At 45.3% G+C, this 27182-nt stretch overlaps 1 protein-coding gene across 12 annotated transcripts in view; it reads left to right on the top strand.

Moving 5' to 3' along the window:
* The window catches only part of RNF185 (ring finger protein 185), a 44940-nt gene extending 24002 nt beyond the window's left edge, over positions 1 to 20938 (top strand). For 11 of the 12 annotated variants that reach the window (XM_074391183.1, XM_074391181.1, XM_074391175.1 and 8 more), the window contains 7 exons: positions 1127 to 1350; positions 7463 to 7481; positions 10462 to 10574; positions 11939 to 11993; positions 16114 to 16231; positions 18126 to 19259; positions 19566 to 20938. In XM_074391183.1, coding sequence (XP_074247284.1) covers positions 1175 to 1350; positions 7463 to 7481; positions 10462 to 10574; positions 11939 to 11993; positions 16114 to 16231; positions 18126 to 18223 — 579 coding nt within the window. In that variant the 5' untranslated portion in view covers positions 1127 to 1174 and the 3' untranslated portion in view covers positions 18224 to 19259; positions 19566 to 20938. Of the gene's footprint in view, positions 1 to 1126; positions 1351 to 7462; positions 7482 to 10461; positions 10575 to 10672; positions 11231 to 11938; positions 11994 to 16113; positions 16232 to 18125; positions 19260 to 19565 lie in introns of those variants that run through there. The other variant, XM_074391184.1, reaches the window with a different exon arrangement.
* The last annotated feature ends 6244 nt before the right edge of the window (positions 20939 to 27182 follow it).

Genomic DNA, 27182 nt, shown 5'->3' on the forward strand with positions numbered 1-27182 from the left:
CCCAGTCTCAGCCCCACATTAGTCAGCTAGCTGAAGTAACTAGCAGTTTCCTAAAGAAACTGGACCAGATCAAGATTGCCCAAAACATGGTATCAGTGTACCTCATGATTTCAGGTGGTATGAGAGTAAACAACTTTTCCTTCATTACATTTACATTAATCTTTTAACTTATGGTAAGTATTACTGGCTCTCCATTTACAGCAGTGACATAAACCTCTTCTTTAAATGTACTGAGGCTACAAAGTTGATATATTTAGATAAAATAAGGTAAGTAGTATTCTAGTGTGGCATAAGAGTAAATGAAGAAGACTGCAATATGGAAGACCTTGGACCAGATGATCTTTCTGGTCCTTCTTAGCTTCCTAATCTTTCATTAGTTACAGGAATTTCTTAATATTCTGGTATATGGGCCAGGCCCATGGCTCATACCTATGATCCCAGCACTTTGGGAGGCTGAGGCGGGTAGATCACCTGAGGTCAGGAGTTCAAAACCACCCTGGCCAACATGGTGAAACCCCTTCCCTACTAAAAATACAAAAATTAGCTGGGTGTGGTGGTGGGCACCTGTAATCTCAGCTACTTGGGAGGCTGAGGCAGGAGAATTGCTTGAACCCAGGAGGCAGAGGTTGCAATGAACTGAAATTGTGCCACTGCACTCCAGCCTGGGCAACAAAGTGAGACTCTGTCTCCAAAAAAAAATACTGGCATATGCCAGTCACAACCTTCCTGCCTTAGCAGATTTACCTGCCAATGTAGAGCCTGTCCGTTAGAGGAACATTCCATTTAGTTGAGCATATATTTATCACCTGGGTTCATTATCGTAGGAGAATCTAAAGACAAGTGAGGCAAGGTCCTGGTTCCTGTGGCAAACCATCTGGAGGCTGCTCTGTATTTGTGGAGTTTGTGTATCTGTGTGATATATTCTGGACCATGTTCATGAGAAATTTCTGGATCACTGCCCTCTGGGTAGAGCCCTACAACTCTTGTCTTCTGCAGCTCTTTGGGAAGTCTGCTCAGGGGTTCAGTCATAATCAGTTCTGGAGCTGAGAGAAGACAGGAATGTTGGCATGGAAGCTTGGGGAAGAGGGCTGCAGAAATGGGCAGTAAAGAGTTCTCTGTCTTTTAGGATTTCCCTGGAGAGAGTCTTCACTCAGAGCTTCGCTGACAGCCAAGGATGGCAAGCAAGGGGCCCTCAGCCTCTGCCTCCCCTGAGAACTCCAGTGCAGGGGGACCCAGTGGGAGCAGCAATGGCACTGGCGAAGGCGGAGGGCAGGACAGCACCTTCGAGTGCAACATCTGCTTGGACACAGCCAAGGATGCCGTCATCAGCCTGTGTGGCCACCTATTCTGGTCAGTATCCCTGCTGCCACGCTAGAAAACACATTGCCAAGTTTGGAAAGCCTGTGGCCCTGGGCAGTTTGGAGCAGGATGCTTCCTGCTCACTTTGGGAATACACTCAGGCTCAAGAGACAAGAGAGCTTAGTTCACATCCCATCTCTGCTACCAGTGAGCTGGGTGACCTTGGGCAAATCCTGTCTCCACTCTGAGCTCCTTCTCCCCATCTCTAAATTAATAATACTTACCATTTAATGAGCCCTTACTACCTGCTACTTGGTGTGCTGAGCCTAGAGGCAGTATAGCATAATGGTTCTGAGCAAGGACTGTGGAACTGGACTTCCTCCTGAAGCTTGACTCTGCCACCTTCCTATCTGACCTTGGGCAAGGTGCTTACACACATTCTGTCTGATTTTGGAGGTTTCTTTGCATGTATTAAATGACTCAAAATATGTAAAAGGCTTAGAAGCTTGTAGTAAATACTATGTGTTATCTATGACTGTAATGTTACTATATTTTTTGTTTATATATAGATATATACACACATCAAAATGAAGTGTCAAGATCAGTGTCTGTTCCAGCCTTGATGGTTACAGGAGCCCTTTCTGGCTCTGAGAACCTAGGTGAATGTTGATTTTTTTTTTTTTTTTTTTTTTTTTTAAACAGCATCTAGCTCTGTCACCCAGGCTGAAGGGCAATGGCACTATCTTGGCTCATTACAACCTCCACTTCCCAGGTTCAGGCAATTCTTCTGCCTTAGCCTCCCGAGTAGCTGAGACTACAGGTGCCTGCCACCACACCTGGCTAATTTCTGTATTTTTAGTAGAGTCATGGTTTCACCATACTGGCCAGGCTGGTCTCCAACTCCTGACTTTGTGATCTGCCCACCTCTGCCTCCCAGAGTGCTGGGATTACAGGCATGAGCCACTAAGCCCAGCCAATTTTTGTTTTGGTTTTTTTTTTTTTGTCTTGAGATTTTGAGCTGAACCTTGAAGGGTCCATCAAAAAATGCTAGGTAAGGCAAAGGGTGTGTGTGTCACCCCAAGGCAGGCAGTTCCTGGGGACAGGCACATGCACTGTTGGACTCATCTGAGACCCTTAAAGCTACTGTATACCTCTTACAGCACTCTGGATGAGGGCCTGGTAGTTTTAGGAAAAAGAATGGTTATGGGAGCATTGGGCCAGATTATCAAACCCAGATTCAACTAAAAGGACATAGAGAAAATGAGTTTTTTTGAGCAGATAAATCATGTGAAGAAAAGACCATTTAAACAATATTTAGGGGATTTTAAGTTGGCAACAGCATAAAACATCAATTTATTGGTGAATAAATAGAATAGGACAGAGATTTTTATTCTTGAGGCTCTTGACCTAATTACTATTCTGTGTAAAAACTGTTGTGATCCATGCTCTCCTAGAAATTCAGGATACTTCAGGGTATCAAAAACCAGGACTTGAAATGATTGACAAAATTGAGAATTAAATGACAGGCTACTCCTGATTTGATTATATGAATGTATCAAATAATCACACATAACATAAAAAATATGTGCAGCTGTTGTGACTGGGCTCAGTGGCTCACACCTGTAATCCCAACACTTTGAGAAGCCTAGGTAGAAGGATCGCTTGAGCCCAGGAGTGCAAGATGAGTCTGGGCAACACAGTGAGGCCCCAGCTTTATAAAAAAATTAAAAAACTCGGCCGGGCGCGGTGGCTCAAGCCTGTAATCCCAGCACTTTGGGAGGCCGAGGCGGGTGGATCACGAGGTCGAGAGATCGAGACCATCCTGGTCAACATGGTGAAACCCCGTCTCTACTAAAAATACAAAAAATTAGCTGGGCATGGTGGCGCGTGCCTGTAATCCCAGCTACTCAGGAGGCTGAGGCAGGAGAATTGCCTGAACCCAGGAGGCGGAGGTTGCGGTGAGCCGAGATCGCGCCATTGCGCTCCAGCCTGGGTAACAAGAGCGAAACTCCGTCTCAAAAAAAAAAAAAAAAAACTAGTCAGGCATGGTGGTGGTGCCTGTAGTCCTAGCTACTTGGGAAACTGAGATGGGAGGAAGGCTTGTGCCAAGGAATTCAAGGCTACAGTGAGCTATGATTGTATCACTGCACTCCGGCCTAGGCAATAGAAAGAGACCCTATCTCTTAAAAATATATGTATATTCTGGCCGGGCGCAGCAGCTCATGCCTGTAATCTCAGCTCTTTGGGAGGCCGAGGCGGGATGGTCACTTGAGGTTAACAGTTGACCAGCCTGGCCAACATGGTGGCAAATCCCCATCTCTACTAAAAATAAAAAATTAGCTGGGTGTGGTGGCATGTGCCTGTAATCCCAGCTATTCGGGAAGCTGAGGCAGGAGAATACCTTGTACCTGGGGGACGGAGGTTACAGTGCACTGAGGTCGAGCCACTGCACTCCAGGACGGGGGGTAGTGCGAGACTTCACCTCAAAAAATATATATGTATACTTTTGTATATGTGTGTGTGTGTGTGTGTAATATATATGTATTTATTAAATTTTAAAATGTATAATTATGTATTCATATATAAAATATATATATTTAAATATGTACAGCTATTGTGTATCTCTGTGTGTGTGTGTGTGTGTGTATGTGTGTGTAGACAGTCTTGCTGTGTTGCCCAGGCGGGAGTGCAGTGTGTGTGTGTGTAGACAGTCTTGCTGTGTTGCCCAGGCGGGAGTGCAGTGTGTGTGTGTGTAGACAGTCTTGCTCTGTTGCCCAGGCGGGAGTGCAGTGTGTGTGTGTAGACAGTCTTGCTCTGTTGCCCAGGTGGGAGTGCAGTGGCGCAGTCTCAGCTCACTTGGCAATCTCTGCCTCCTGGGTTCAAGCTATTCTCCTGCCTCAGCCTCCCTAGTAGCTGGGACTACAGGCATTCACCACACCTGGCTAAATATTTTTTTGTATTTTTAGTAGAGGTGAGGTTTTGCCATGTTGGCCAGGCTAGTCTCAAACTCCTCACCTCAAGTGATCTGCCCACCCCAACCTCTCAAAGTGCTAGGATTACAGACGTGAGCCACCATGCCCAGCCCTGTATCAATTTTTTTTTTTTTTTTTAAGGCAGGACACCATTGGAAAGAACACAGACTCTAAAATGAAACAGATGCTTGACATCTGGATGTTGTGTCCCTGGGCAAATCTCCTAGCTTCCTTGTACTTTGGTTTCCTCATCCATAAGATGGAGATAATGGCACTGCCTCATAGGTTAATGTGACCATCCAGTGACATTAAGAAATGAGCTATTCAGCTACAGCCCAGCACACAATACAGTCATGCAGCACGTAACAACATTTCGGTCAATGACGGACTACATAAACAACAGCAGTCCCATAAGATTATGATGGACCTGAAATATTCCTACAATCTAGTGATGTCATACTATAATAGAGCAGTGCATTACCTTTTTTATGTTAGGTATGTTGGGTTTTTTGGTGTTTTTTTTTGGACAGAGCTCTGTTGCCCAGGCTGGAGTCCAGTGGCATGATCTTGGCTCACTGCAACCTCTGCCTCCCAGGTTCAAGCGATTATCCTGCCTCAGCCTCCTGAGAAGCTGAGATTATAGACACATGCCACCACACCTGACTAATTTTTGTATTTTTAGTAGAGATGGGGTTTCATAATGTTGGCCAGGCTGGTCTCAAACTCCTAACCTCAAGTGATCCGCCTGCCTCAATCTCCCAAAGTGCTGGGATTATACGTGTGAGCCACCATGCCCAGTCTGGTTTTTGTTTTCATTGAGATGGAGTCTCACTGCGTCATGCATGCTGGAGAGCAGTGGCACTCCAAATCGAGTAGCATGATCTCAGCTCATTGCAACCTCTGCCTCCCAGGTTCAAGTTATTCTCATGTTTCAGCCTCCCATGTAGCTGGGATTAGAGGCATATGCCTCCACACCTGGCTAGTTTTTGTATTTTTAGTAGAGACAGGGTTTCACCATGTTGGCCAGGCTGGTCTCAAACTCCTGACCTCAAATAATCTGCCTGCCTCAGCCTCCCAAAGTGCTGGGATTACAGGGGTGAGCCACTGCATCTTCCCTCTAAATGTTAGTTATGTTTAAATACACAAATACTTACCCCTCTGTTACAGTTGCCTATGATATTTACATGCTATTTAGGTTTGTAGCTTAGGAGCAATAGGCTATACTAGGTAGTAGTAAACTACTCTAGGTTTGTGTAAGTATACTCTGTGTTGCTCACACAATGATAAAATTGCTTAATGACACATTTCTCAGAACTATCCCTGCCGTTCAGTGTGTCTGTCATTGCTTAATAAGTGGGAGGAATGGTCATTGTTATAAACCCTGAACTTTACCCTGATGGTCATTCGTTCACCTCCACTTCTCCCCTGTAGCCTTTAAGGGAACTTGCCAGTGGAGATCTGCCATAATTTGGGGTGTTCTCCACTCAGTTTAGAATGATTTTGTAGGGTTAATGTTGGAGTCAAATGTGATGTCCAGGAAGATCGTGTGTCTGGTTTGTGAAGCTAAACTGTGGTTCAGGAATTGGAAAAGGAACTATCCTTTGAGTTCAGAGTGTACTCAGCTAAAGATACTTGGTATGTGAGGTACGGAAGCCATGTCTGCATTTTTCACTGTCCTGGCACACAGTAGATGCACAGTAGATATTTGTTGACTAATAAATGAAAGAAAGAAATAAAAAATGTGGGCCAGGTGCCGTGGCTCACACCTATAATCCCAGCATTTTGGGAGGCCAAGGCAGGCAGATCATCTAAGGTCAGGAGTTTGAGACCAGACTGGCTACCATGGTGAAACCCTATTTCTACTAAAAATACAAAAAGTTGTCCAGACATGGTAGTGCATGCCTGTAATCCCAGCTACTCAGGAGGCTGAGGCAAGAGAATCGCTTGAACCCAGGAGGTGGAACTTGCAGTGAGCCAAGATCATGCCATTGCACCCCAGCTTGGGCAACAAGAGCAAAACTCTGTCTTTTTTTTTTTTTTTGAGACGGAGTTTTGCTCTTGTTACCCAGGCTAGAGTGCAATGGCGCGATCTCGGCTCACCACAACCCCCGCCTCCTGGGTTCAGGCAATTCTCCTGCCTCAGCCTCCTGAGTAGCTGGGATTACAGGCACGTGCCACCATGCCCAGCTAATGTTTTGTATTTTTAGTAGAGACGGGGTTTCACCATGTTGACCAAGATGGTCTCGATCTCCTGACCTCGTGATCCACCCGCCTCGGCCTCCCAAAGTGCTGGGATTACAGGCTTGAGCCACCGCGCCCGGCCAAAACTCTGTCTTAAAAAAAAAAAAATTTTTTTTGAAGAAATTTAAAGTGTAGAATTGATTAGTTTTCTTTCAATTCTGTAAATATTTTTTTTAATGCAGTGTTAGATTATAGAAAGGGCAGTGAATTAGAACTCAGGAGACTTTTTAAATTAAATCCTGATGCAATTCATATTATGTTTGAGCTTTGGTTTCCTCATTTGAAAATGGAGAGATTGGACAGCAGCTCTCTAAGTTAAAAGTAGCCCTTTCTGTCAAGTAGCATTCCCATACTTTCCGTTACTTAAAGATGCTTTTAGAGTAGGCATGAACTTTTAAGCTGCTTCCTGCTAGGAGAATTCTCAAGGATGAAGACAGCCTGAAGATTTAAACTTCCATGAACTACCTGAGAGTCCACACATCCTTTGTGAGCCTGAGGAGACTATGAACCCACTGAAATTGAGTGTAAAATACTGTGTGGTACATGTGAATGTGAATGCCCCCATTAGTTTTTTCGCATAGGGGGTTCCGAGCTGTTACTGGATTCCTTCAAATGCTATAATCCTCACAGGTTGATTTGTAGAAAAGCAGGGTCTATGTGGTCTGAGCCCTGGGGATTTCACATATACTGAGATCCCAAAGGCAGGGACTGGGGTCTTATCTCCATTGCATCATTTTTTTCTGTGATTTTAGCCCAATCTTTTCTAATTTCCAATACCAGTAATCCCTACAGAACCTCAGTGGAGATGCAGTGCTTCATAGTTTTCTCCTGTTTTCTCATTCTGCTACTACAACCCTACCTATCAAGCGTTTCTGCTAATGAAAGCATTTTTCTTCATTTCCCTCTTTCTCCTTCTCCTTGATGACTGGTTGCCCTGGGGACTCTGGCAGTTGGCCGTGTTTACATCAGGTAAGATGCATCTCATTTTACTTTGTCTTTCATCAGCTGTGGTTGCACAAGACAGCTCTCATCTCAGGAGACTACTGTCAGAAGCTGCAATCTGCCCTGCTTGTGGGCTCATTTGCTTACTTACCCCCCAGCCTTCTTTATGTACCTGCCAACTGACAGGCGCTTGATGAAATTGGGATGGTCCTAACTCTGCCACATATGGCCTTTGTGGGTCTCGGTTACTCATTTATAAATTGGGGTGGATTGATAATATGTTAGGTCCTTTTTATTTTTGAGATTCTGCTTCTATTAAAACAGCACCTCCTATTATATCACAGTCCCCGAGCCCTTAAAGGTTTTGAAAATATTAGGAAGACTAAAACTTTTTTAGTATCAACAAAGAGCTTTTATGAGGAGGGAAAAGTCTGTTTCCCTGCTTTAGCACCTGCTTGGTGAGACAGAGAGCTGGGCCTGGCATTCACAAGTGGCTGTGAATAATCACAGTCAGCTGGAATGTCTCCATGGTCGTCAGCAGTAGAGTACCACACTCGTAGGTGGCCTGGGAATGTGGCGGAGGACAGAAGTTCCAGACTGCTAAAGCCTCCGAATCTGGGTGGGAGAAAGAAGGTGGGGACAGGGCTGCACATTCTGTCCCCAGCAGGACCTGGTAGAACACATTGACTGCGAGTTTTTGAAGAACACATAACACATAAGTTTTGGAGCTGTGAACAGTAAAAGTAGGAAATAAAATCATTCAATGCTGCTGTCTCCTCAGCCCTAAAGTCCTAGATTCTTGTTTATAGAATGTCGATAAAAACACGTTTTGGCCGGACGTGGTGTCTCACACCTGTAATCCTAGCACTTAGGGAGGCCAATGCAGGTGGATCACTTGAGGCAAGGAGTTTGAGAACAGCCTAGCCAACAAGGCAAAACCCCATCTCTACAAAAAATACAAAAATTAACCAGGCATATTGGTGCTCTCTTGTAATCCCAGCTACTTAGGAGACTGAGGCACAAGAATTGCTTAAACTTGTGAGGCGGAGGTTGCAGTGAGCCAAGATGGTGCCACTGGACTCCAACCTGGCTGACAGAGCAAGACTTTGTCTTAAAAGGAAAAAGAAAACACATTTTTATCACCTTAAATTTTTTTTTAGATGGAGTCTTACTCTGTTGCCAAGGCTGGAGTGCAATGGCGAGATCTTGGCTCACTGGAACCTCTGCCTCCCAGGTTCAAGTGATTCTTCTGCCTCAGTTTACCAAGTAGCTGGGATTACAGGCGCATGCCACCACACCCGGCTAATTTTTTTTTTTTTTTTTTTTGGGATTTTTAGTAGAGACAGAGTTTCACCATGTTGTCCAGGCTGGTCTTGAATTCCTGACTTCAAGTAATCCACCTGCCTCAGTCTCCAGAGTGCTGAGATTATAGGCATGAGCCACCACACCTGGCTGAAACAAAAATTTTTAAACAGTGAAAGGGACTGAGAAACCCAAAACAGGATTTTTTTATATCGAAAGAAATAGTTGAATGCAAAAAATCAATGAAAGTACATAAAAAGCATTAAGCAAATTTAGATAATGAGCAAAACCTATCCTTTAGCACATGGTAAGTCACCAGAAAATGATAAGCTTATCTCCTGATTCTGTCTGATGCCTGGGCTACACAGTTGTTGGGGAAATGCTATAAAAATGAGAAATCGACCCGGTGTGGTGGCTCACACCTGTAATCCCAGCACTTTCGGAGGCCGAGGCAGGTGGATCACGAGGTCAGGAGTTCAAGAACAGCCTGGGCTACATGGTGAAACCCCATCTCTACTAAAAATAAAAAAATTAGCCAGGCGCAGTGGCGGGCACCTGTAATACTCGGGAGGATGAGGCAGAATTGCTTGAACCTCGGAGGTGGAGGTTGCAGTGAGCTTAGATGGCACCACTGCACTCCTGCCTGGGTGACAGAGCAAGAATCCTTCTTGGGGGGGAAAAAACATCATAGAAAGAAAAATATTACTAACAGGAAAATACAGTTGTTACTACCAGGAAAATAGGGATTTAAAGTTTGTTATACTTATGCCAACAGCCTAAATTGAGGCTGAGTATGTCAGACTTGACAGCCCCAGGCTTGCAGTTTCCTTCCCTCTGTGTTGCTGGGAACCCCTAGAGAGAAACAAAGCATGAAGAAGCCTGTTTTATGATTATTATTATTATTATTTTTTGAGACGGAGTTTTGCTCTTGTTACCCAGGCTGGAGTGCAATGGCACGATCTCGGCTCATCGCAACCTCCGCCTCCTGGGTTCAGGCAATTCTCCTGCCTCAGCCTCCTGAATAGCTGGGATTACAGGCACGTGCCACCATGCCCAGCTAATTTTTTGTATTTTTAGTAGAGACGGGGTTTCACTATGTTGACCGGAATGGTCTCGATCTCTTGACCTCGTGATCCACCCGCCTCAGCCTCCCAAAGTGCTGGGATTACAGGCTTGAGCCACCGCGCGCGGCTTTTTTTTTTTTTTTTTAAAGACAGAGTCTTGCTCTGTCTCCCAGGCTGGAGTGCAGTGGCGTAATCTCGGCTCACTGCAACCTCCACCTCCCAGCTTCAAGTGATTCTCTTGCCCCAGACTCCTGAGTAGCTGGAACTCCAGGCAGGCACTGCTATGCCCAGCTAATTTTTGTATTTTTGGCAGAGATGGGGTTTCACCATGTTGGCCAGGCTGTTCTTGAACTCCTGACCTCAGGTGATCCACCCACCTCGGCCTCCCAAGTACTGGGATTACAAGTGTGAGCCACAGTGCCTGGCCAATTATGATGATATTTAAAGGCAGTTTTGATTTTACCACTGGTACGTATTTATTGATTGCTAGGAGAAGGAATGGTAGTCTGGTTTCTTGAGGTGTTCATGCTCATGCTGGTGTTTCCCAGTTTGAGGTCTCTAGCCTATGTTGTTCTCGTGGCTCTGGCTGATCTCTCTGGTGGGTCTTGGGCCATTCATGTATTTTTCTCTCCTGCTTGCAGTGGTTGGAAACCAGACCTAACAGACAGGTGTGTCCAGTTTGCAAAGCTGGCATCAGCCGAGACAAGGTTATCCCCCTCTATGGAAGGGGCAGCACTGGGCAACAGGACCCCAGGTGAGGACTTAGGATGCCTCTCCTACCCACTTCTCCTCTTGGACATGAATTCATTCCCATTCAACATTCCCTAACCCCACCCTTTACTTTATTACTAGATGATCCCTTGGTTCTGAAGCAGTCTCATCCAGATGAGAGTCAGCCAGGAGGGGAGGAAGGAGAGGGGATCCAAGTTACCACTCGCTGGGACCCAGCAGTGAACAGACATCACAATCACAAGTGTGCAGAGCACTATGAAAGAGTACTTCTGCCTCCTGGGAAGCAGGATGTGTAGCAGGAGAGGCTTCAGGGAGTAGGGTTGTGCAGCAGTGATGTATACAAGCATGGGGGTAGAGGAAACAGGATCTGGGTGACTTTGTGGAGTTTGGGATTTATAGAAATGGAGTGGGGTCCAGCATTCCACAAACAAAAGCCCTGAGAGCCCTTCACGGTCTGGCATTCCCAAGCTCTCCAGAAGAATCTCTTGCCTTCTCCCAGCTAGCCTAGCATATGCTGTATACCGGACATATTAGACTTCTCTTAAAGGGATTTGCTCTTTCACATTTATCAGCCTATGTATTTGCTCTCTCTTCTGCCTTCTGCCCTCCCCAGTCCTGCTCGAGCTACCCTTGTACCCCCACTTTCTCCTGTAACTTCTACTCATCTCTCATGAGCAGCCCTAAAGTCCCCTCCTTGAAGTGGTCTGTCTTCTCCAACTAACGTGCTCTCACCCAGTTCCCAGCAAACTGTCATGTGATTGGTTCTATCCCCCTGAAACCATGAATACCTCAAGAGTTGGGTCTGTCATCAGTCTTAGTATTACAGCATCCTGCCTAATGCTTATTGTCTGTCTAAGCCCTCAATTAAGTATTCATGGGTTGAGTGATCTGAGTGGCTGAGACTTGAAAATAATAGCATGGGGCATTTGACCAAGAATAGTGGGAGATAGAGCTGAAGTTAATAGGGGAAGATCAGAGAAACCATGAACCTCAGCCCTCACTGCTGACAACCCACCCTCTGCTCCAGTTTGGATTTGGGATTTCTGTTACCTGTGACAGGCCCAGTATCATACAGACCCAGGGAAGGCATCTGGCCATGTTCCTAACCGTCTGAGTCAGGATCTCTGTGAATGGAGTAGGCTGTAGTGCAATCTGATGAATATCTCATAACAAGCTGATTTTCTCCTTTGTTCTCTATACAGATGGGAAGAACAGTTGCAAGTAGAATGAAGAGCTAGTATTTGGAGAATTAATTTGGCATAAGTTCGTGTCCTGGGCAAGAAAGAGGCTATGGCCCTGACTTTGTTGGTGAATAGCTCGCGGTCCTCATAGGGAGGAACTGAAAGCATTTTGTAATAGACTTATTTTATACCATTTCTGTTTCAGAGAGAAGACCCCTCCCCGTCCTCAAGGACAGAGGCCAGAGCCGGAGAATAGAGGGGTGAGAAACATTCTAGGAGAAGCTTCTACAAATGAGCTGATGGCTTTAGAATTTGCCTTCTTAGCCTTATCATTTTTTTCCTTGATTATAAAAGTAAAGGAAATCTTATAAAATACAGAAAGGAAAAGAGGGGGAAAAATCACTTATAATCACACCAATCCAGAGGTAACCACTGGAAACATTTTGGTTCTATTTTCTTTTCCATTTTTCTATAATTATATATACACACAAATTTTATAAATCTATGCATGTATATTACAGATATGTGTATACTTTTTACAGTTTTTGTTTTTTACAATATGTGGCTCCTGTTTTATAACCCTCTCTAAATTTCATTTCTTCTACAGATGTTTAAGTGCCTTCTGTGTGCGAGTGGGAGTTTTTTAGTATTATCTTGAGATTTTACATTGCCAGCAATATTTTACTAAATAGCTGTTTAGCATTTAGTTTTGTCGATTTAACATAATTCAATCCTTTGTTAAGACATTTAGCAGCTTTCTTTTTCCAATTTTAGAAATACTTTGATGAATTTATGGATAAATTTGTGAGCATATTCACTATTATTTTATTAGAATAAGACAGGGTCTCACTCTGTAGCCCGGGCTGGAGTGCATTGGCACTATCACAGTTCACTGTAGCCTCAATCTCCTGAACTCAAGCAGTCTACCTCAGCCTCCCATGTAGCTGGGACCACAGGTGCACGCCATCATGCAAAGCTAATTTTTTTTTTTCTTTTTTTTTTTTTGGTAGAAACAGGGTCTCACTATGTTGCCCAGATTGGTCTTTAACTCCTGGGCTCAAGCAATCCTCCCACCTCAGCCTCCCAAAGTGTTGGATTATAGGCATGAACCACTGTGCCTGGCTTAGGATAAATTCTTAGAAGTAAAATTACTGGCTAAAAAAAATTTGCATGTTTATCCCTGGTGGTCGAGTGGCTAGGAACAAAAACATTGAAAATTTTTTGCATATTTACATCACGTTACTCTTAAATTCTGTTAAAATGTTAAAGAAATTTTAAAAGCAAAATATTTACCCAAATTGCCAAGAGCCCAGAACAAGTATATTCTCATTTCCTCATGTTCTCTTCATCTGTATGCTGTGTGTATGTATTTTTATGTAGCCATCACCATTCTGTTTGCTTTAAAATTTAATTTTGGCATGTTTTCCATGATGCTCTGAAGTATCCTCTTTATTATTTAGGCTGCCATTTATCCCACTGAGGTTTTTATTTTATTTTTTTTATTTTTCCATGCTCTTACTGGGAACCCATTGAGCTTTGATGCATTATAATTTGGGTTTTCCTCATCGAAGAACCTTTTAGTTGTTTCCCCATTTTGCTCTTTAAGTAATGCTACAGTAACCATCTTTGTACACTCTTTAGTTTGAATAATGGCATTTCATTAGGATTCCCAGGAGTAGGATTACTGAGTCAGGGATCTTGATAGAAATTAAGGTTCTTGGCTGGGCACAGTGACCCATACCTATAATCCCAGCACTTTGAGAGGCCAAGGTAGGTGAATCACCTAAGGTCAGGAGTTCCACAGCAGTCCTGACCAATATGGTGAAGTCCTGTCTCTACTAAAAATAGAAAAATTGGCCAGGTGTGGTTCTGCACACCTGTGTCCCAGCTACTCTGGAAGCTGAGACAGAAGAATCATTTGAACCCAGGAGGCAGAGGTTTCAGTGAGCCGAGATCGCACCACTGCACTCCAGCCTGGGCTACAGAGTAAGACTCAGTTTCAAAAAAAAAAGAGAGAAATTAAGGTTCTCTTCTTCAGATTATCCTTAATAATAATATTAGCAGTGAACACTTGTTGAATGGCTACTATATGGAAATAACTGTATGTTAAGAGCTTTATATTCTTGATCTCCTTTAAGCCTCACATCAACTCATTTAATGAAAGAGGAAACTGAGGCCCAGATAGGTGAAGTGACCTGTCCAGGGTCACACATACAGTGCTGAAACCCAGATCTGGCTGGTATTGGAGTCCCTGCTCTTGACCGCCAGGTGACACCACTTTAACATTCCCAGGTTTTGGTTTCCTACAGAGCATTAGCAACTAATGCAGGAATCGGAGGTCCTCGAAAGCCAGAGGCCCTGGTCTTGATGACCGAGGAGCATACCTCTAGCATTTATAAGCACCTGCAGCTGCTAGTGATTTTTTTTTTTTGGCATACTCTGCCCCAGGAACATAATCCCACCAAATGTGAGGACTGGTAAGCTCATATAGATGTTGCTAAAAGGGAAGCAGAATGATTAGTCCTCAGGATTGCACTGAATGAATCTGTGGTTCCTGATGAAACAATTGCACCTTCCCAGGTAAGGCAGCCTCAGTCCTAGGAGCCCTTAGGTTCACCCATGAACTGAGTAGTAGGCATTTTGTATTGAGGAGATGGAAACTCATTGTTTTCCTTCCCTTTAGATTTGCCCTCTCATTAAGTCAGTTGTTAGGCTTTATAGGTGGTACCATCTGCCAAGAAGTTTAGAACTAAAGGCTTATCAGTCTGTGACAGAGAGCAGCTACTCTTGTGACTTACTTCATAAATGAAGGCCGGTGAACTCTTTGTGAAAAGCATTTGGCCCAAAACTCTATCTTCTTTTTATTCTTTTTAAAATCATTTGTTGTAAACCTCTCACCAGGGATGCAGGGGAAGAGAAAAAAATATTTGAAAGATGTGCACAGTAATTAAGAGCCTGAAGGCCAAGCACAGGCCTCAGGCCTCTAATCCTAGCACTTTGGGAGGCAAAGGTGGGAGGATCATTGAGCCCAGGAGTTTGAGACCAGTCTGGGCAACAAAGTGAGACCCTGTCTGTACAAAAAAATTTAAAAATTAACCGGGCATAAAGGGGTGCACCTGTGGTCCCAGCTACTTAAGAGGCTAACATGGGAGGATTGCTTCAGCCTGGGAGGTTGAGGCTACAGTGAGCCATGATTGCACCATTGCACTCGAGCCTGTGTGACAGTAAGACCCTGTCTCAACAAGAAAAAGAAAAGAAAAGAAAAGCATGTGTTTTCAGATCAAATTGATCTAGTTTTAGATCTAAACTGTACTCCTTGGTAAGTTATTTCACTTCTCCAAGCCTCAGTTTGGTCATCTATGAAATTCAGGTGAAGCTAATGTAAAAATTAAACATGATTTGTGTGTGCCAGTGCTTAAAATGGTGCTTAGCACAGAGCTTATGCTTTAAAAAAGGAGGGGGGGTTATTTATTCACAATATTGTTGCTACTGAATCTTTTCATGTGAAAGATGATTCGGTGTAGAACATGCATAGGGGAAAAAAAGCTGAGCATGATAACACCAAACTGCTGACAGTGGTTATTTCAGAGGTAAAGTGGAGTGACAGTGAAGTGGGAGGGTGAATAGAAGATCTCTGACTTTCTTTGTCAATTATTTCTGTAATGTGTGAGTTTCTTATAGCAAGCATATATTACTTTTATAATCAGAAAACATTAAAGTGTTTTAAAATGTAAAAATTCTATGTAACAATATTAAAAGAAATTTTCATCCATAACTTGTCCATATATCTGCATATTGTGTACTTGTGACAGTATCCAAACAATTTTGTCTGATAAGTTGGTCACAAGACTTTTTCAGTGTTGCTGCATAAGTCAAGATAATGGTTCTTTGAATGCATGTATCAAGATTTTGATTATGACTTCCATTGTTGGCTAATTGGGGTTTCAGCATTTTTTGCTATTAAAGGTAATGTGTAGCTTGTTTGATGTTCCCTTGGGCATGGAGGTGACTGTCAATATTGCTGAAATAAAGCATGTAGAAGATATTATTAGCTAATGTGGGACTCTGGAAAATATCCTCAAGCCCTAAGAGTGCTGACTTATATCAGCAGAGTGTTTCACATTGGGTCAGAGCCGCTCCTTTTTGGCCCATTCATAGATCCTTAGCTGTAAACTAAGGCTAAAAGGGCAGAAAGCTTGCCAGAGTTCCTCTGCCTCAGAGTATATATGGGAGGAAAAGCTGTCTCCCAACTTGGAAACATGTGGCACAGGGTAGGGAGGAGAGGCAGGTGCCACATGCAACGTGAGGTTTGTTGAGTTTGACAGGCACAGGAGAAACCTGCCCGATTTTCCTCCCCTTAATTGCCTTTCTTCCACACAGGGATTTCAAGGATTTGGATTTGGAGATGGTGGCTTCCAGATGTCTTTTGGAATTGGAGCATTTCCCTTTGGGATATTTGCCACAGCATTTAATATAAATGATGGGCGGCCTCCTCCAGGTAAGACCCTATTTCCTTGAGAAATCAGGAAAATATCTTAGTAATATTGCTTGAAAACTCATTGGAATTCAGCAGTATGTAAGTTACGGATAATTGTCACTACATGGATAATCAGCCTTTTCAAAATGTCTTAAGCTGTTTTCAGATCATGTATAGTCATGGTAAAAATGTTGTGTACTTACCAATTATCAGGCACATGTATATCATATAACATTTTCCATTCCAAGTTCAGGGGATCATCACAACCACCCTGTGGATCAGGAGGTGTATGATTAGCTCTATTTAACAGATCAGAAAATGCTCAGTAATGTTACCAAGACATACTCCATATCTATAAAATGAAAAACTATAAAGAGCTGAGGAAAAGCCTAGTTCTGCACATGCTCCCCACTTTGACCATTTGGGGGCATGGTAATGCGAGATGACCCATAAAGAGTGAGGGCATATCCATTCTCTGGCATCTCTGTCCAGCTTCCTTCATGACACAACGTGGGGCTGGTCATAAGCCTCAACCCTGTGGGAACCACGCCTAGGTCTACCACCTGCTGCTGCGTTTCTCCCTTCGCTGCTTGAGAGTGCCATCTACATTCAGTATAGAGCAAGGCAATGAGCTGGGTGCCCTGAACTCTTGACACTTGAGCCAAGATCCTTACTGTGGAACCTGCAGAGATGCCATGATCAGTTGAGCTCTGCCTGTACTCGTTGGAGCTTCATGTGCACCAGGCACAGTGTTTGGTACAGAAGTGACCATTGTGTGAGCTTGTGCCCTGAAGACAGTAACTGGGTCATCCCAGTTATTCTCATCCCCACCCTGGTTTTTGGTACCCAGCAGGCAATCTATAAGTCTTTCTTGACTGCCTGTCTGCCTTCGTGAATCCATCAGAGCACCCAACTGAGGAATCTCAGCACCAAGATATCTTGGGGATGCCCTTTCTTACCTTATCTACCTTGAAGATTTATAATGTATTCACATGTATTTTTCAGAGGAAGGACACCCCAAAAGATATAATGTACTCTGCCCTGAAGAAAGGGCAAATCCCTGTGAAGCCAGTAAGAACCTGCCCTGGTAGCTTGTATCCTTCTAACCTGGTCCAAGACTAACCTTGGATTCTCCAGCTAAGCAGAGTTCCACAGCCAGGCTAGACTCTGGATCACTTTATTCCCCCTGCCACAGTCACAGTTTTCCCTTGTCATGCTTGGTACAATTTGCCCATCCTAGATAACAGATTCTTTTATCCTCCTTCCCCCAAAGTCAGGACAGGGAGCTCTAAATGGTAGGTTTTCTCAAAGCAGAGAAGAGTGGAGACTGAGATTCTCACCCCAGTTCTTCTGCCTTTGCCTTGAAAGACAAGTCATTTTGCCTGTCTGGATCCTAGTTATCTCCTGGGAAAGGAAGGCAGTCCCTGCAGGGCTCTTGAGAGGCAGTGTGGAGAGGCTAGAGAGCCTGACTATAGAGCTCTACCACTAACTTCTGAGCTTTCGATTTTGGACAGGTCACCTCAAACCTATGTTTCAGCTGCTTCCTACTCAAAATGGAAATAATAATATCCACCAAATAATAATATGTACAAAACACTTAGCAGATAGAAGATACTTAACAAACAGTAGGCTTGCTTTCATTATTTCCTCTAAGAGTTTCCTATTAGTCATCTGGTTTATTGGCATGTGCAGGCCAAATCTTTTATAATAAATTGGAGACCATGTCCTCATTGCTATATTGTTGCACATAGTTTCCTTTTGCCTGATATTATTTGGGGTTTAGAAATCTTTTTAGTGTGTAGGATTCTGATGTTGTAAAGAGAGAAAGATTGATCCTGTCAGCTTCTAGCCTGAGTGGGCAGTGTGCATAGCTGCAGTGTTCTGACAGCCTCTTTTCTCCCTCCTGTCTCTCCAGCTGTCCCTGGGACGCCTCAGTATGTGGATGAGCAGTTCCTGTCACGCCTCTTCCTATTTGCGGCCCTGCTGATCATTTTCTGGCTCCTGATCGCCTAATGCTGGGCTCTTGCCTATATCCGTGGCAGGGCTCTGGACTGGTGACGTGCCACCCCAACTTCTCGTGTTTGGCTTCCTGGCTAATCTTGACTCCTAGAATCAGTGGGATTAGTAACACATCAAGGAGTCTTGTTTCTCCATCAGAGCTTTGGAACTCAAGACCAGTTGGCGATGACCCCTGAGTATTGCCACTGCTGTAAACACCCTATAACCTCAGGCCTTGGCATTGAGTCCTCTCTCATGGGTGACACCATGAAATCTTGTTTCATCTAGTTCAGCAGGTTCTGACTCTGCAGAGGGAAGAGGCAGAAAGAGAAACTGTCAGAGTATAATTTCACCTGAGTTTAATATTACAGAAACAAAAGGATGCACCAAATGTTATTTCTGGAAACTTTCATCTCTTTAAATACCCCTTGGAAAGTTGCCTCTGAAGCCAGTGGGGGCTTCTCAGAGAGGTTCCCCTTCCAAATCCCAGTGCTGCTCTGTTCTCTTTTCTTTCCCCTCCCCTTCCTCTTCCTCTTCAGAGATGCAAGAAATTGCTGTCCCATAAAAATCATAATTGTAACAGCCGAAGCTGGAGTCACTTCATGAATTCACCATAGATTCAAAGATCTTTTATTGGCTCTGGGCTGTGCTCAGCGTCTTTGGCCTCAGAGAGCAAGTTGAATGACTTCCTGGTTTCCTGGCATAAATTATTCCTGGTGAGACATGTGGCTTCACTTACAGATTTTCCATCAGCTTTCTCCGTAAAACTATGTGCATCTGCCTCTCTCTGCCAGAGAACACACAGCCAAGACCACTGCTGAAGCCGAGACTGACTACTGCGCATTAGGAAAGGCCTGGAGTCAGGACTTTGATGGGATTTTGAGCTCCGATGCAGGAACAACTGAACAAGTAGCCCTGTCCTCCAGGCTGCAGAAGCTTGAATGCATCCTCTCCCAGAACCTGCCGCAGGAAACTGGGGGCTTTGTCGGGTCAGCCCAACTGCATGTGGAAGACCACCATCCTCAGAAGCCAAGTTGTCCTTTAAGAAGAGGCAAGCAAGCCGGGCGCGGTGGCTCAAGCCTGTAATCCCAGCACTTTGGGAGGCCGAGGCGGGTGGATCACGAGGTCAAGAGATCGAGACCAGCCTGGTCAACATGGTGAAACCCCGTCTCTACTAAAAAATACAAAAAATTAGCTGGGCATGGTGGCGCGTGCCTGTAATCCCAGCTACTCAGGAGGCTGAGGCAGGAGAATTGCCTGAACCCAGGAGGCGGAGGTTGCGGTGAGCCGAGATTGCGCCATTGCACTCCAGCCTGGGTAACAAGAGCGAAACTCGGTCTCAAAAAAAAAAGAAGAGGCAAGGAAAGGGAAAACCCACATGTGACCCTGACTTTAGTATGGCTTGATAGAGTACCCTGAAAACTCCTTTTATGTGTGCTAAAATCAGGGAAGCATGTGACTCGCAGGCAGACAACCCCTGATGATTTGTAAAGCCAGGTGGCAGGGCTTGGGGAGCCCCAGCACAGTGATATGGTGTGGTCTTCCCTCCTATGGAATCGAGGGGAAATTATTCTTCCCAATACCTTGATTTGATTTTCAGTTTCACAAGCTGCATCCTCTGAACGTTATTGAGGGAGTGTGGTACTAAGCAGGTAGGACAGTTCACCTGGTGGAACAGTTCTTGCCCTGCCTTCTATGCTTCATCCCAGAAGTTCAGCCTCTTTCTGGAGACCCCAAACTCGGGGGAGATGGGCTTCCTCTGGGCCACTTTCTTACTTTGCCGTCCACACTGGCTAACGCTCAGCAATGACCAACAAATGGTAGGAAGCCCCACTTAGTGCTTTTCCCAGTTATGACTCTGCAAAGTTTGTGGAAACAAAAATCTTGAGGAAGATGAGGGAAGCCCTCCCCTCTTACAGCCCCCACCCCTTCGCCTTTGTACCTGTCAACACCAGAGTTCAGTGTTTAAACAGACAAAATATAAAGTATTGAGTAGGTGGTTTATTTGCCGAATCCACTTGGTAGGAAGAAGCCACTAGCTTTATAGTATGCCTGATGGATTTTTAAACATTCCTGGGCACCCACTCGAGTGCTCTTTTTATCACCTTCTGGAAATCCCCATAGTTGGAGGGGCCCCTGGAGTGTCTCTGCTCTAGAGAGAATTGGTGGGACCCCCTTCAGTGCAATGGCCTCAACTAGTGGAGGAAGAGAGGACTTCAGTCAGATGGACTCAACAGAAATGGGTTTCTAGAAGAATACTGAAGAGTTGTGGGTAGGAAAATCAATAATTTGGACTCTTCAACAAAATGGAATGAGCCCAGGAGAGCTCCACCAACAAAGGCACTCTGGGAACCTGATAGTAAAGCCAGGCTGGCCAAATGCTGTTTGATTTTGAACCTTATAGGTCCCCACTCACCCTCTGCCAGGAGCTAAGGCAGGAGAGCTGACTTGGGACTGCTGGCTTGGCCCCAACAGGGAGCCCCCTTCCTACCACCCCTCTGCAAGCTCACCACCTCATCCTTCTGCCAAGGCAGCTTTCCTTTCTTTTGTGTGTTTTCTGTGTTCTTGGCCTCCACCCTCCTCCTGCTACCCTTGTGGACTAGGACCAGGTCCTGACCACAGTCGGAAAATGATGATATGTATAGTGGCACACCTTAACCAGTCAGTAATTTTCACTGTTGTGAAAGTGATTTGATTTAGAATTAAATAAATGGTTTTACATTACTGTGAGCTCGGACTTCTTGTCTGTGTCATGGAGGGTGAATGGGTGGGGAGTAGTCATACTGGTCTGGCCTCATGGAGGTTCCTGTGGATCCTTGGTAATGTCACACGTAGGATGAAAGTCTTCAAAGAAGCTGGGCATGGTATGTATGCCTGTAGTCCAAGTTACTCTGGAGGCTGAGGCAGGAGGATTGCTTGAGCCCAGAATTTCAAGGCTTCACCGAGCTATCATCATGCCACTGAACTCTAGCCTGGGTGACAGAGTGACACTGTCTCTTAAAAAAAAACAAAAAAGGAAAAGACTTTAAACAGCTATCAATGGTTAGAGATGAGAAATGTAGGCTGGAGGCCTGGCTTCATACACAGCCTTGCCCAAGGTAAAACCTGTCTGACAGGCAGCCCCAGTCCTGACAAATACGTGGCATTCCTAAGCTTGCAGGTGACAAGCTGCCACAATGGTGCTTAGCTTGTGTCTGACCAGAGCCTTTAGGACAATCATAGGTTACTCACTGTCAGCATCTCTCCATCTGTTTAGTAACAGGGCAGGTGGGCTCTCAGCCAAGCCCCCTCCCTGGAGCAGAAGGTGTGTCCCTCCCTAAGGTTCCTTAGTAGCAGGGTGTAGTGTGAGATAGAAGATGTTGCTGAAGTTACAAATCTGGCCCAGCCTCAGGCTTGTCAACATGCCAGAGCTACAGGTAATTCCTCTGAAAAGAGCTTTTGAATTCCTGATTTGATCAAACAGTTACCAAATTGAGTAGTACCAAGATACAGTGGGGAATGCAAAGGTAAGGGAACTTGAGGAACTCATAAGCCCAATGAGAAAAGACCAGGTTTTTTTTTTTCTTTTTTGAAAAATTTTAATTTTAGGCTAGGCATGGTAGCTCCCACCTGTAAACCCCAGCACTTTGTGAGGCTGAGGTGGGAAGATCACTTAAGGCCACAAGTTTGAGACCAGCCTAGGCAACACAGGAAGACTCTGTCTCTACAAAAATAAAAAATATTAGCCAGGCACAGTGGTGTATGCCTGTGGTCCCAGCTACCCGGGAGGCTGAGGTGAGAGGATCACCTGAGCCTGGGAGATCAAGGCTGCAGTGAGCTATGATCATGCTGGTGCATTCTAGCCAGGGCAACAGACCCTTTTAGAAACAGGGTCTTGCCGGGCACGGTGGCTCAAGCCTGTAATCCCAGCACTTTGGGAGGCCGAGGCGGGTGGATCACAATGTCAAGAGATCAAGACCATCCTGGTCAACATGGTGAAACCCCGTCTCTACTAAAAATACAAAAAAATAGCTGGGCATGGTGGCGCGTGCCTGTAATCCCAGCTACTCAGGAGGCTGAGGCAGGAGAATTGCCTGAACCCAAGAGGCGGAGGTTGCAGTGAGCCGAGATCGCGCCATTGCACTCCAGCCTGGGTAACAAGAGCGAAACTCCGTCTCAAAAAAAAAAAAAAAAAAAAAAAGTATAGAAACAGGGTCTTACTCAGTTGCCCTGGCTGGAGTACAGTAGTGTGAACACAGCTCACTGCAGCCTGGAACTCACAGGGTCAAGAGGTGCTCCCACCTCAGCCTCCCAAAGTGTTGGAATTACAGGTGTAAGCCACCATGCCGGCCTTAGGTTTTTGTTTTCGATGTAAAAACAAAAAAAAAACCCAAAAAAACGCAGTAGTTGAACAGGACAATAAAGCCTCCATATATCATCACCCAACCCCAGTAACTATCAACTCAGATCCAGTCTTGTTGCATCTATACCTCCCGCACACTGTTCTCTCCCACTGTCTGAACGATTCTGAAGCAAACTCCAATCATATGTCATCTATTAAGTATTTCAGTACGCATCTTAAGTATTTTAAAAACAAGCAAAATAGGCTGGGCGCAGTGGCACACACCTGTAATCCTAGCACTTTGGGAGGCCAAGGCGAGTGGATTGCCTGAGCTCAGGAGTTTGAGACCAGCCTGGGCAACACGGTGAACCCATCTCTACTAAAATATAAAAAATTAGCCAGATGTGGCAGTGTGTACCTGTAGTCCCAGCTACTTGGGAAGCTGAAGCAGGAGAATTGCTTGAACCCAGGAGGCAGAGGTTGCAGTGAGCATTCCACCAGAGCACTCCAGTCTGGGAGACAGAGCAAGACTCCATCTCAAAAATAAAAAATACGTTTAAAAAAATTTCTTAAATACCCAGTCATTGTTCAGATTTCCCCAGATCTCATAACTTTTGTAGTTTGCATTGAGATCCAACTCAGTTTCATACATTGCTATTATTTGTCTCTGAATTTTTTTTTTTTTTTTTTTTTTTTGAGATGGAGTTTCACTTGCTGTCCAGGCTGGAGTGCAGTGGTGTGATCCTGGCTCACTGCAGCCCCCGCCTCTCAGGTTCAAGTGATTCTTGTGCTCCAGCCTCCCAAGTAGCTGGGACTACAGGTGCCCACCACCACACCCGGTTAATTTTTTGTGTTTTTAACAGAGACAGGGTTTCACCATGTTGACCAGGATGATCTTGAACTCCTGACCTTAGGTGATCCACATGCCTCAGCCTCCCAAAGTGCTGGGATTACAGGCATGAGCCACCTGACCTACCTCTGAAATCTTTTCTACTCTACAGTTAATCTGTTAAAGAAACACGGTTATATGTCCTGTTGCATTTCCCACAGCCCCAGTTTTGCTATTTGCGTCATGGAAATGTTATTAAGCTCCTCTTAGCCATGGTATTTCCTGGTGGTTGGTTGTTAGATCTAGAAGCTTGACCAGATTCAAGCTTATTATTTTTGTTTTGTGAGACTATGTCGTAGGTGATAGTATATACTTGGTACATCTTATCCGAAGGCACTTAATGTCTCATAGTCCTACTTTGTGATATTATAGAAACCATTACTCATCATTTAGAGTTGAGAAACAAGACTGCACTCTGGGCAGAGTGGGGCACAAAATTACAGAGAACATAGAGAGCTGGTTGTTGTAGGAATGGCAGATGGCGCAAGGCAGGATTTGCTCGGGAAAAAGCAGAGTCCTGGAGTGAAGGGAATAGGGAGACAAGGCTGCAGGATGAGATGTAGTCAGTTCATGAGGGCTAGTTTGGCCTTTATTTTGTAGGCAGTGGGGTGCTGTTGAAGGGTTTTGAACAGAGAGATGACAGGACCAGAAACATTTTTGGAAGATGAACCAGTCCATTTTGGGTAGGATGATTCAGGGAGGGCAGAGACTGGAGGCCAGAGACTAGCTCAGTTTGAAGCAAGTGGAAGTACACTGGGCAAGTCTGGCTGGGTACCAGTGGACCAGTACCTTCAGCAGGGCAGAACCTTGAGTTGTTTTTCAAGGTCCAGGTTTTCAGGATCCTAGGCTCCAAGAGTTGACTGTGAGGCAGGTAGCAGGATCTGGCCCTAGGGACTGACCAAGCCATGGTCAGTGAAGTAAACTATGGACAGGTAACGTGGAACTATTAAAACTATTGAAACTCGGTTTCAATTAAAGCTATTGAAACTCAGTTGGTCTACTCCCTGCCCAGGCTTTTTCTGCCCTCCAGAAGTCCCCCTTGAGTTCACAAGTAATTTCTGGAATGTTCTTTGGGTCCATATTAAAAATATATCTCGTGGCCATAGCATTTCTACAAAAAGCCATATTCCCTTCCTTTACATTGTCAACTTGCATTTCTCAGAGTTACCTGAACTTCCCTGGGAGGAACTTGGGCGACCTGGATATCCCTCAGCTACCTGCTGGTGAAGACCATGAGGCTGGAAGTAGGAGGAAGTGGAATGTGAGAGGGAAGGAGGAGGGAAAAGAGACAGATCTGCCTGCCTTGGTGTGGAGTGGAGGGAGAGGGAAGACACCCAGGAGGTTTGGTTCCCAGGATGCCAGTGCTTTGTTGCCTGGGGAAATACAGTATTACATCTTTCTGTAGGAAGGATGAGGAAAGTCCCTGTCCCCTGTTTGCTAGTCATGAGGCAGCTTGTCAGGAGGATCCCCTGGATTCTTGTCACTTTTTTTTTTTTTTTTTTTTTTTTGAGACAGAGTCTCGCTTTGTCACCAGGTGCCAGGCTGGAGTGCAGTGGCACAAGCTCGGCTCACTGCAACCTCTGCCTCCCGGGTTCAAGCAATACTCCTGTCTCAGCCTCCCAAGTAGCTTGGACTACAGGCACCCACCACCACGCCCAGCTAATTTTTGTATTTTTTAGTAGAGATGGGGTTTCACCACGTTGGCTAGGATGGTCTCCATGTCTTGACCTCGTGATCCACCCGCCTCGACCTCCCAAAGTGCTGGGATTACAGGCGTGAGCCACCACATTCGGCCAATTCCTGTCTCTTTAAATCAATACACAATTTTGTGTTTACTATAATGATTTCCTCAGAAACTATAAAACTGACTACTGAAAATAGTTCCCAGGAATCAACGGAAGTGGGACACAGCCCTCCTCCCCAGCACTTTGTACACACTCAGGACATGGTGAGCCACCTGCCACACCCAGAGGAGAAAAATCTGACCGGCATCCGGTTTGAATTCGATGGTCAAAGCAGGAAAAAAGAGAATTGTGCTTGCCTTTGCCTTTGCTTGCCCAGCTGCTGAGACCAGAGACAGATGGATTGAACTTTGTCCTTGGTCGGGGGTGGGGGTGGGGGACAGAATCCATTTCCCTGGGCCCCATCCTCTTGGTCATTTGGACACTTTTCCCACAATCTAAATCTGATCTAAGGAAATGACAATTGTGAAAGACCCAATATGAGAGAATCAGATGGGAAGGTGGGTCATCAGGGACCAGCTGACCTGGCTGATGGTGTATTAATACCTTCATCACACAGAAGACCCCAAATCTAATGAGGGGAAGTAGGGGAAGTGGTTCTCAAAGCTACTCAGCCAGCTAGCAGCTGCCCTAACCCAGTCAGCAGTCTTAATTATTAGTCCTGTGATCTCTCCTCCTCACAGGAGATTCTAAACTGGCAGCCCACAGGGCAAATCTAGTGGGTAGGTGTGTTGTTTCATTTGGCCTACATGGCATTTTAAAAGCTTTTCTTTGGGAGGCCGAGGCGGGTGAATCACGAGGTCAAGAGATCGAGACCATCCTGGTCAACATGGTGAAACCCCGTCTCTACTAAAAATATGAAACATTAGCTGGGCATGGTGGCGCGTGCCTGTAATCCCAGCTACTCAGGAGGCTGAGGCAGGAGAACTGCTTGAACCCAGGAGGCGGAGGTTGCGGTCAGCCGAGATCGTGCCATTGCACTCCAGCCTGGGTAACAAGAGCGAAACTCCGTCTCAAAAAAAAGAAAATAAAATAAAAGCTTTTCGATGCTATCAACATTTTTTTTTTTTTTTTTTTTTTTTTGAGATGGTGTCTCAATGGTGTCTCACTCTGTTGCCTGGCTGGAGTTCAGTGGCATGATCTCAACTCACTGCAACCTCCACCTCCCGGGTTCAAGTGATTCTCCTGTCTCAGCCTCCTGAGCAGCTGGAACTACAGGCGTGTGCACATCTAATTTTTGTTTTTGGTAGAGACAGGGTTTCACCATGTTGGCCAGGGTGGTCCCGATCTTTTAACCTCATGATCCGCCCGCGTCAGCCTCCCAAAGAACTGGGATTACAGGCGTGAGACACTGCACCTGGCCAGCTATCAACATTTTTTAAAGTGGCAAATTTCACCTAAACACCTGGATTTTTGGCATGTTTCGAAAGGCTGGAAGACCTGGGGCTGGTAGGCCCATGTTCTCGCAGGACTGCTCATTTCTCCAATGGTGCGCACAAGCTCCAGCATCCTGTGCTCATTTCTATACCTAATTGGCCTGGTTGAGGATCTGCTCCTGGGATGCTGGTTGGCCGTCTCCAACCATCGTTCATCTAGAGGTTATTTACTGTCAGCTTACTCATAGTGGCGCAGAGACGTGGTTTCTCTGAGCTTAAAGCTTCTAAGAAAAGTCCATCCTCAAAGCTGTTTGTGGAATAGACCTGGCTCCTCCATAGTCCTATTCCTGATTCCAAACGCGATATTGGGAAGAGCTCTGGACTGGCAGTCAGTAGGCCTATCCAAACTCTCCTCCTAATGAGCGGAGCTATGTCGAGGTAGTCAAATTCGGCCTCTGATCCGTGACTTTCCCTATCTGTAAAATGAGGGCGACTAGATGGGTGCGGACCGTCATCCGTGTTGCGACTTCCGGCCCACGCAGACTCACCCTTACTAGCAGGAGCACCTCGTGGGAACGCCGCTCGCACCAGGGGGCGCCGGGGCCCCTACAGAGCCAGAGCCAGGGGGCGGGGCTGCGGCTCGGGG

The sequence above is a fragment of the Saimiri boliviensis genome, chromosome 21 (genome assembly GCF_048565385.1).
Source record: "Saimiri boliviensis isolate mSaiBol1 chromosome 21, mSaiBol1.pri, whole genome shotgun sequence".
Lineage (NCBI taxonomy): Eukaryota > Metazoa > Chordata > Mammalia > Primates > Cebidae > Saimiri > Saimiri boliviensis.